Source organism: Pteropus medius, unplaced genomic scaffold, assembly GCF_902729225.1.
Source record: "Pteropus medius unplaced genomic scaffold, Ma_sr-lr_union100, whole genome shotgun sequence".
Lineage (NCBI taxonomy): Eukaryota > Metazoa > Chordata > Mammalia > Chiroptera > Pteropodidae > Pteropus > Pteropus medius.
Window position 1 is genome coordinate 6,267,117 of NW_024349796.1, and position 9,897 is coordinate 6,277,013.

Consider the following 9,897-nt stretch of genomic DNA (forward strand, 5'->3'; position numbering starts at 1 on the left):
AAGGAGGGAAGGAGGGAAGGAAGGAAGAAACTGACCCATGGACAGTCCTAAGCCACCTAACAGTGATTTTTTTGTGTTTTGTCTGTGACTTCCTGACTCCTGGAAAGTCTCGTCTTTAAGGAGGGACCCAGCATTACTCAGCTGCTGGGACGCAGCCCCTCTCAGGAGGTGTGGAATGAGGAGAAATCGGAAGTGATGCTGCTGCTGACGCTGCCGGGGCCGCTGTGGACAGAGGACAGCAGGCGACGGTGGGATCGCTTTTATTTTGGGGACCAAGCCTGTGTGCACCCCTGTGGCCGAGGGCGGAATCTAATAATGCTCACTCTCAAAACACACCTCCTAGGCGTTTCCTCCAACGAGAGGCTGTTCAGTGACAGATGGCGCCCAGGTCTGACAGGTCATAAAGAGAAAGCACAAACACGCCAAGCAGAACAGAACCCAGCCTTTGGGCTCTGCTGTCTGGGGACGTTACTGTGCTATGTGCATAACTCATTCCAGTTCCTACCATGTCTTCTGTGCTTTGTGCTCAGCAGTCAGAGCCCCCCATTGAGGCCCACAACGAAGAAAGGAAACGGCAAACTCTGGAGATCCATCTGTAAAGTTGGGGGGAATGGCCCCACCACACCCTGCAAGCTGGGGCAGAGCCAGGTAGTGAAGGACTCGCTGATGGCTTTGAGCCTAACGCACCAGGTAGACGCCGCTTCTTCTGACTCAGTGGCACCATCGATGAGTCTCCTGGTGGAAGCATTTCCTGCTCCATGTAGGACAGCGGGATCTCAGTAGGAAGATGTACAGGTTTTAAATTGTGGGTCTAGAGAATGGTAGCAAACGTTTGGGGCAGGAGAAGGTAGGGCTCATTTTCACTCAATCTTTATGAGTCCCTACTTACACCTGCCACTGTGGTAGGTCCTGGGATCCATTTGTAAACAATTCAAGGTCGTTCCTTCACAGAGCTCGCTTTCTGTGGGGAATTGTGGGAGTGGATTGGAGAACTGGGAGCTAAGACAGAAGGTAGCTGGGCCTTCAAGTAAAAGGTCTTGGGTACCATGTGGGGGGCCTTGCCAAGTGAGTCTGGGGGCTCAGAAGGAGAGCTCAGGATAAAGGCTCTCACCACTCACCACTGGGGGCCTGCTCAGCTGTTAGTAGGCCATGGATGGGAGATGGGTATGGAACTCGGGGCTCCAGTGGGGCTGACTCCCCTCTTCTCTTCAGGTCACTGGTAGGCAGAGGGTAAAAGAATAGTAGTCCAGTACGTATATTATAGAATTATGGTATAAAGACGGAGTTGATAAGTCGAAGTCACTGATGGCCTGGAGGTCTTTCCTAAAAAAATCTGTGCATGATGACTGCAAATACTCAGTGCGTAACCGTAGAAAGAAATCAGAGATGTAAATATTAGAGACAAGGAGTAAAATTATCGTTATTAGCAAATAACTATCTTTCCTAAGAAAGCAAATGAATACATCCGTAAACACTATAGTTTTGCCTAGTTTTGAATTTAAACAGATGCAATCATACATATTTCATGCTTGGCTTCTTCTGCTCAATGTTCTATTTGTGATAGTCACCAATATTATATACAGTTTTGGTTTATTTTCTTTTTTCTTCTCTTTTTAAACATTGAATTATAGTTGACATTAGTTTTGGTTCATTTTCTTTGCTGCAGACTTGCAGGACTAGACTGCGTTGCATTTATTTATTACATTGTTCATGGATTGTTTGGCAGGTTCCTTCTAGACAATGTTGCTGTAATCTTCGGTGTGCATGCATTTCTGTCCAACCGAGTGGAATTTCTGGGTCTTTGGGTAATGCAATATCTGGAGCCATAGTAAATACCACCAAAGAATTCTCCAGTGTGGTTATAGCATGTTACGCTCTCACCAGCAGGAAAGGAGAGTTCTTGGTGCTTTGGATCTTCATCAATCTCCAACATCCATTCTTGATTCTTAAAAACTCCTATTATGGATACTTCCTTAACATGATAAATGTATTAAGCCCATACTTTATGGAGAAAGCAGTCCTATTAAGACCAGGAACAAGTCGATGATATCTACTATCATCACTTTTAGTCAGCATTGTTCTGGAGATCCTAGTTAATGAAATAAGACAATAGAAAAAAAATAGAAATAAAATTTGAAAAGAAGGGATCAAATTATTATTATTAGCAAACGTTAAGGTTCTGTACCTAGAAAATGCAAGAGAATCAACTAAGAACTACTAAAAATGATAAGATTATTCAGTAAGGTAGCTGGGTTCAAAATTGATACCTAGAAATCAATAGTCTTCAGTAGTAAAAACAATAAGTAAGCAGTTCCGTGGAATAAAATATCTTACTTTCAATAACAACAAAAAGTAATTGAGTTAACAAATTACATATAAGATATAAGTAAGACCACCAACAACAATTTTTAAAAAGACTTAATGAAGAAAAGACAAACTGTGTCCTTGGGTGAGAAGAAGCCAATACTTCTTAAATTAACTATACATTTAACATCATTCAATAAAAATGTTAGAGTATGGCAAAACCCAGCATAGACAAAGTAAAAAACAATTATGAACCTAGGAGGAAATATTTGCAATATTTGCAACAGAGAGAGGGCTAACGTCCCTAACATATAAAGAGTGTCTACAAATTAAGAAGAAAAAAGACAACTCAAAAGAAAAATGGACACAATGTATGAACAAATAGTTTTCAGGAATGGACATGCAAATGGCTTTACACATATGGAAAAATGCTCAAGCTCATTCATAATAGTAAAATAAGTGCAAATTAAAACTACAATGCAATGCCATTTTTCATCGATTATTTTTTTAAGTTCGGTCTTTAATGATACTGTCCTGGTGAAGCTGTGCTTTCATTTGCTGCTGGTGTAAATGAAGGTCGATTTGGCAACACCTATTAAAATGAAAACTACACAAACCTGTAAGCCAGTACATCCTCTTGCAGACATTTATCCACAAGATAATTCATACATATATGTGGTGGCATTTATCTGAGGCTATTTATTGCAGCATTATTTGTCATAGCAAACAATTATAAACAATCCATTCAAAGGGATCTGGTTATGTAAATTATGCTACATTTATACAAAGTTCATGCATCAGTAAAATCAAATAAAAGAATGAAGCAGCGCTATATAGAAGATTCTTCTTGATACATTGTTAAGTGAAAGAAAAAAGCGTAAGACAATATGTATAGTATGCTAAGCTTTGAGTTAAAAAAAAAAGGAAAAAATGTATTTGCTTGTATTCGCGTTGAATATCTCTGACGGATACCTGAAAAACCATGATATTTCCTCAGACCTGAGTCTCTCTGGTGCTGGAGCTTCCTTCATCTGACCAGACTGAATGGTGACCCCTGTCATTCCACATGCTGAAGTCCTAACACCCAGTACCTCAGAATGTGTCTGTATCTGGAGATAGGGCATTTAAAGGGGTGATTAATTTCAGATGAGGCCATTATTGTGGGTTCCACTACAATCTGACTGGTGTCCTTACAGGAAGAGGATACTTGGACACATGGAGAGACACCAGGGATGTGTGTACACAGAGGAAAGACTAAGTGAGGACACAGTGAGAAGGTGGCCATTGCAAGCCAAAGACAGAAGCCTCAGCGGATGTCAAATTTGCTGGCACGTTTAAACTGCCAGCCTCCCAAGCTGCGAGAAAACCCATTTCTGCTGGTTAAGCCACCCAGTCCGTGGTATTTTGTTCTGACGGTCCACACAGACAAATACGTTAGTGTCATCAGAAGGTTGTTGCCCAAATGTGTCTGGACTGCCACCTGGCCGACAGTGATAAATGAGATAAATCCTGATTTTAAAGAGGCTTAACTGTCAGGGAAAACAATAATCCCCTTTGAACCAATGACTCCGGGTGTGGGGTGTGGGGTGGGGGGTGGGGGTAGGGGGTGGGGGGTGGGGGTGGGGGGAGTAGAGATAGGGAACTGAGGGGCCAGAGATGGGAGAGACTTTTCACTGTATTGTAAAAAAATTATAATGATAAGTTAAAATTATAATTTCGAAAAGGGGGCACAGGTCATGTTGATGGGTTAATAAGATTTGTGTGATGGGAAAAAATTCATCTGCGTTTCTTTGTAAAGTGCAGACGGTCTCCGTGATGGTGAAATGGGCAGATGGGGAAGAAAGGAAGGGACGCTGGCATTTTTTACATACATCCTTTTGTGCCTTTTGACTTTTCTACTATGTGTATTAATTATAAAAGTAATTAAGAAACATCGTTAGCTTCAAAATGTTTAAAGTTAAACATGGCAAGAATTAGGGACCATGTGAAAGACTCCTATTTATTGAGCATCTACTGTGTGTCTGGGGCTGTGCTGACATCTCGCTGATAACTCGACTAATGCTGTCAAGTTCTTTGCCAAAAAAAATACATTATCCCCATTTCATAGGCGGAAACTCATGTGGCAGAAGGTAGAAAACGCGCCTGAGGCTGCACACTGAGCCCAGCACTCACTCTTGCCAGAAAGGGACTCGATGAACTGAACCGTGGTTCTTATTCATCCCCTGCCCTCCTTAGCCCGGAGAGCCCCAGGGATGGCCAGCCCTGCGGATGTGAGGCAAGCTGCTCTGGGAGAGCAGGGAGGACTCCCCATGGGTGCGTCTGGAGACCTCAAGGAGCCACACGGGCCCCCAGGCCTGAGGTCAGGAAGGCTGACAGGTGCAGGTTTGGGGCAGCCCAGAGCATCTGGGGCTGGGTCTCAGGGTGTCTCTGGAACACCTACAGTAGTATCTGCCCCTGGCCGGGAAGGGGACGGGTGCCACTCTGGAGACCCCTAGATGTTGGCTTCAAACCCAGAAGCTGCTCCTGGGCCCCAGCCTTCGCCCACCTCACAGCTCCCTTTGGTTCCGAGTCAGACTCTGGTCCTATTTGTCCCCCACCCACGGAAGTTGTAGGATGACATCCGACCTCACGTTTTCTCATGGCCCTCACCTGGCAGCCTGGACTCTGGTTGGGGTCAAATCCCAGGCTGTTCAGGAAGGAAGGGCGTTGTGGGCACATGGCCTGCTCCTCACTTGCCCTCCCGCCTCAGCCCCCATCATCCATCTCTCCAGGACCATTTGCATGTGGGGTTTGCCACCCACACCTCAGGGTGACCAGCCCACTGCCCTCCATGGTCCCCTCAGGGCTGGGCCCAGGGTCTGGTCCAAACTGGCCCTCACTCGGGGGTACTGATCCCCCATGCCTTTGCCGCCCTCTTCTCCCTCAGAATATAAGATCTGGCTTGGGGCCAGTTTACCACCTCTAGCTGACCTGACCCCGCAGAGCTGGTTCAGACACTGGTGGGGGTGGAAGTGCGGGGAGCCAGCTCCTTCGTCTGCATGACAAAGCCTGGGGGCTGCCCGCCCTGCCTGCTCCCCCTCCCCATCCTCCCCCACTACTAATCAGCCCATTGTAAAGGCTTCCCAATCCACATTTGCTTTCTCCTCTCGGTCTCTGGGCAGGGTTGTCAGATTTAGCAAATAAAAATATAGGTCTCCCAGTGAAATTTGAATTTCAGATAAACAATGACTACTTTGTTCGAATAAGGACGCATCAAATGGTGTCCTGTATTTTATCTGTCAGTTCTCCACCTGGGTGAATTCATGCCCAATTGTTTTATTTCTCTGGGAAAACTCTTCAGTCAGTCACAAGTCTACATTTAGGCTGGGGAAGCCTCAGGAAACTGGGGGACGTGTCTCCCGCCCCCACCCAGACCTGGACGCCTGGACTGAACACACCTGGCTAAGCTCCAGGGGGTCGGGCAGGACTCGGGCTGGAAGCAGCTTGAGGATGTGGCAGGATCTTTGGGGCGGGAATGCACTCGTCCTTCTGCAGACCTCATGCAGTCATCCATCATTAATTGTGTGACCTTGGATGTTCTCACCTCTCTCGAGCCTCAGTTTTCTTGGCTCAAAAATTGGAGGACGGGGTGGACTGGATGGTCCTTTCAACTCTAATCTCTAAATCCACAAACAGCCTGGAAAGGGATGGGGTTCCTCATTAGACAAAACTTCATTGGTGCTAAGTGTTCCCAGGCCCCCTTGCCTGGGGGGGTCCCCCAGGACAGTGAGAAACACTGGGTTTCTGAATTGGGCACAGCCCAGGATCTCGGCAGCATCGGGACCAGATGCTCATCCCTGCAGGCAGGTTGGTTCTCAGGCAGCCCTGGTGCAGTTCAAATGCAGCAAGGAATAGGACTCAAGGTCCACACACTAGGGACTCCGGTCCACTCTGTCCCTGTGGTGGGGAGGGGGACAGGGAATCTAGCGGATAATGAGGTCCCTACTTCTCCTCCAGGAAAGAAACTTTTAAATTTAACTGGTTAGGAACCCAAGCGAAGGCAGAGGCTCAAGAGTGCTGTACAGATGGCTTTTGTGGCCTCTCTAGACAGCCCCCTGCTTGGGCTCATGGACCTGTCTGGCTGCTGAGCTCCCAGGAGGGCGAGGGGTGTGACCTCCCTCCCTCCCACCACCCAGGCCCAGCCCAGGGCTGGCTATAAAGCCTGCCCAGCCTGGCTCCTTGCACACCCAGGGGGACCCTCCTAGAGCCTCCCAGGGACACATCCACCCTGCTCCTCCTCCTGAGAAGCATCATGAGGTCCCTGTGGCTCTGCTGGGCGCTCTGGGCCCTGCCCCTGACCGGCTCTGGGGCGGCCGTGACCGAGGAGCAGATCCTGGGCAGCCTGCTGCAGCAGCTGCACCTCAGTGAGGTGCCCGTCTTGGACGAGGGTGACGTGGAGAGTCTGGTCATCCCTGCCCACGTGAGGGCCCAGTACGTGGCCCTGCTGCAGCGCAGCCACGGGACCCGATCCCGAGGGAAGAGGTTCAGCCAGAACTTCCGAGGTGAGGCCCTCCCTCCCTGCTGCACCCTGGTCCTTGGGGGAGGCGGGGCTAAGGCTGGATCTGCCTGTCTGGGGGCTCAGAGTCCACGCGGCAGTGAGGAGGGACCATGGACTGTGAGGATGGCTGGGCCTGCCCCGTGCCCTGTCCACTGAGAGCCCTCAGGCCAGGGGGAGCTGTGCCAGGCTGGACCTGCTGCCAAAGCCAAGGCCAGAACAGATATCTGTGGGGTAGGGGAGCAACGTGGAAGGGGGTAAGAATGAAGAAAAAATAGACTGGCAGGGAGCATCACGCTGGCGAGCAAAGAGGCTGGACTCAGCGGCGTCCCCTTGGAGGGACTTCTGGGTTCAGGTCTCAGCTGTGACCTTTGTCGTTTTACTTCAGTTGAGTCACCAAACATCTCAACCTGTTTGCTTCTCTGGAAAGGAGGTTAAATGAGCTGCGAAAACGTCCCAGAGTTGAGGGTATTACGTGAGATGTAAAGTGGGGCTTCATAATTTTCGAGTTTATTGTTTAAGAAACGGCCTGTGAGAGACGGGCCGGGTCTGAGTCCTTCTGCAGCCTCTCACCTCCCCGGGGTGGGCTCACCTCAGTGGCCAGAGCTGGGCCCACACCTGCCCTGCTCCTCGGCCAGGCCGGGTGCCTGGGGAGAGGAGGTCGGTCATGAACACCTCAGTCTGCACTGCCAAACTGGAGCCCCACATGTTACAGACCAGATGCTTCTGAGTAGGGTGCTGTTCATGGCCCTGCCACTTACCTCGGGGCTCAGGAGCCCTGCAAAAGTTCTTTACAGGCCCTGGCTCCTCTTCCTCATTTTGGGGACATTCCACTGGGCATGAGACCCCCTCACCAGAGAAGAAAACGGAAGTAAATTCAGGCTCACACTCTGTCCCTTAGGAAAAGCCAGATTCGGCTGGTGACCATAGCTTTCTGTTGCCTGGGTTCTCTGCCTCCCCCTTTCCATGCCCCCTCTCATTTGAGTCCTGCCCCCTTTGCCTAAAGAAGGCCACTGGCCTGTACATCCCACGCAGGGCCCCAAAGCTGTCCCCACTTCCGCCACCGAGGGTGGGAGAGTTGCTGGTTGACAAGCTCTAAGGAAAATGCCTGTTTTAGGGGACTGGGCTGCCTGAAAGCTTTTTCGAGGTGAGGGGGGCACTCCCTTTCTGCCCTGGCCCACCAGTTTCCCAGCCCCCAAGTTCTCCCTGTGGATTCCTGGGGAAACCCGGTTCCCTGGCTCTGAGCCCTGCCACCCCCAGAGCTCTCCCAGTGCCCGGAGAGGCCCCGCTGACCCTGCTCCTGTCCCCAGAGGTGGCGGGCAGGTTCCTGGTGTCCGAGGCCTCCACGCACCTGCTGGTGTTCGGCATGGAGCAGCGGCTGCCCCCCAACAGCGAGCTGGTGCAGGCCGTGCTGCGCCTCTTCCAGGAGCCGGTCCCCGAGGCCGCGCTCCGCACGCACGAGCTGCTCTCCCCGCGCAGCGACCGGGCCCGGGTCACCGTCCGCTGGCTGCACGTCCGTGACGACGGCTCCAACCGCACCTCCCTCATCGACTCCAGGTGGGGAGGTTGAGGCTGGGGGTGTGTAGGGGGAGGGGAGAGGAGCCAGCCGGGGAAGGAGGGCTGGAGGGCGGAGTTTAGGGGGCGGGTCTTGTCTGGGCCACCTCGGGAGGGGGATGGGATGCGGGTGGCAGAGGCTCTCCCGGGGCGCTCCCTGAGCGCGTCCCAGTCCCCGGCCCTCAGCGCGGGCCTGTGCCTCCGCCTGGTGTCACAGGCTGGTGTCCATCCATGAGAGCGGCTGGAAGGCCTTCGACGTGACGGAGGCTGTGAACTTCTGGCAGCAGCTGAGCCGGCCCAGGCAGCCGCTGCTGCTGCAGGTGTCGGTGCAGAGGGAGCACCTGGGCCCCCTGGCCTCCAGCGCCCACAGGCTGGTGCGCTTCGCCTCCCAGGGGCCGTCGGGCGCCAGGCAGGGCCAGCCCCAGCTGGAGCTGCACACCCTGGACCTCAGGGACTTCGGGTAGGTGCTGCAGGTCAAAGGGTGAACCTGATTTACAAGACAAACGCCGAATTCAACTTGCATTGACATGGGCATCTTTTCTCAGGGTGCTATGGGAATGAATACATTTGTAGAATTTCTCTTTCAATTCTTAGGAGTAATAATGCTCATCATTTTTTGGTTATTTCTTGTTATCCATCCTTATCTCAAATATCCAGGTTTTTTTTTGGTTTGTTTGTTTGTTTTACCACCAATGAGAGCTTAGATTACAAATCTCCCTCCCAGCCGCCCCACCAGGCCCTGCCCTGGGACCCCTGACCTCAGCCTTCCCAGCTGACCTCTGACTCTTCCCCTCCTTGCCCCACAGGGCTCAGGGCAATTGCGACCCTGAGGTGCCAGTGACCGAGGGCGCCCGCTGCTGCCGCCGGGAGATGTACATCGACCTGCAGGGCATGAAGTGGGCTGAGCACTGGGTCCTGGAGCCCCCGGGCTTCCTGGCCTATGAGTGCGTGGGCACGTGCCGGCAGCCCCCGGAGCCTCTGAGCTTCAAGTGGCCGTTTCTGGGGCCGCGGCAGTGCATCGCCTCGGAGACGACCTCGCTGCCCATGATTGTGAGCGTCAAGGAGGGAGGCAGGGCCCGGGCGCAGGTGGTCAGCCTGCCCAACATGCGGGTGCAGAAATGCAGCTGCGCCTCGGACGGGGCGCCCGTGCCAAGGAAGCTGGAGCCGTAGGCGCTGGGCGTCGCCACTGAGGGACTTGGCTTCTGTGTGCATCAGTGTCCTAGGCACCAGGGGAGATGGGGATTGCTGATGAGCAAGTGCTCTGTGCTCTCTACTGAGCTCCGAATTTGCTACCTCTGACTAGTCAGCTCACTTTCTAACATTGGCTTTCCGGGAACAAGACTCCCTGGCCACTGGGTAACCCCTGCCCAGTCTTCTCTGTCCTTCATGTTGCTCACTGCACTACAGCATAAGCACTTACCTGTGTGTAGATTCTGTCATCTAAGAGCATTGTTTCCTTGTCCTGTCACAGGATCTGGGCTGAGCTCTGTGATGGGGGCGGGGGA

General features: G+C 51.7%; 1 protein-coding gene across 1 annotated transcript; it reads left to right on the forward strand.

The window, feature by feature from the left end:
- The first annotated feature begins 6,595 nt into the window (after window positions 1-6,595).
- On the forward strand, window positions 6,596-9,897 carry LOC120619328 (left-right determination factor 2). Its single transcript, XM_039883651.1, has 4 exons — window positions 6,596-6,845; window positions 8,149-8,395; window positions 8,610-8,852; window positions 9,199-9,897. The coding sequence occupies exons 1-4, from the start codon at window positions 6,596-6,598 to the stop codon at window positions 9,560-9,562; spliced, it is 1,104 nt and encodes a 367-aa protein (XP_039739585.1). The 3' UTR covers window positions 9,563-9,897.

What these genes read in the sequence shown, in the direction of transcription:
- LOC120619328 (XM_039883651.1), top strand. Translation starts at nt 6,596, where the DNA reads ATGAGGTCCCTGTGGCTCTGCTGGGCGCTCTGGGCCCTGCCCCTGACC. An exon ending in GTTCAGCCAGAACTTCCGAG is followed by an intron (nt 6,846 to 8,148) that starts GTGAGGCCCTCC and finishes TCCTGTCCCCAG; the next exon opens with AGGTGGCGGGCAGGTTCCTG. An exon ending in ACCTCCCTCATCGACTCCAG is followed by an intron (nt 8,396 to 8,609) that starts GTGGGGAGGTTG and finishes CTGGTGTCACAG; the next exon opens with GCTGGTGTCCATCCATGAGA.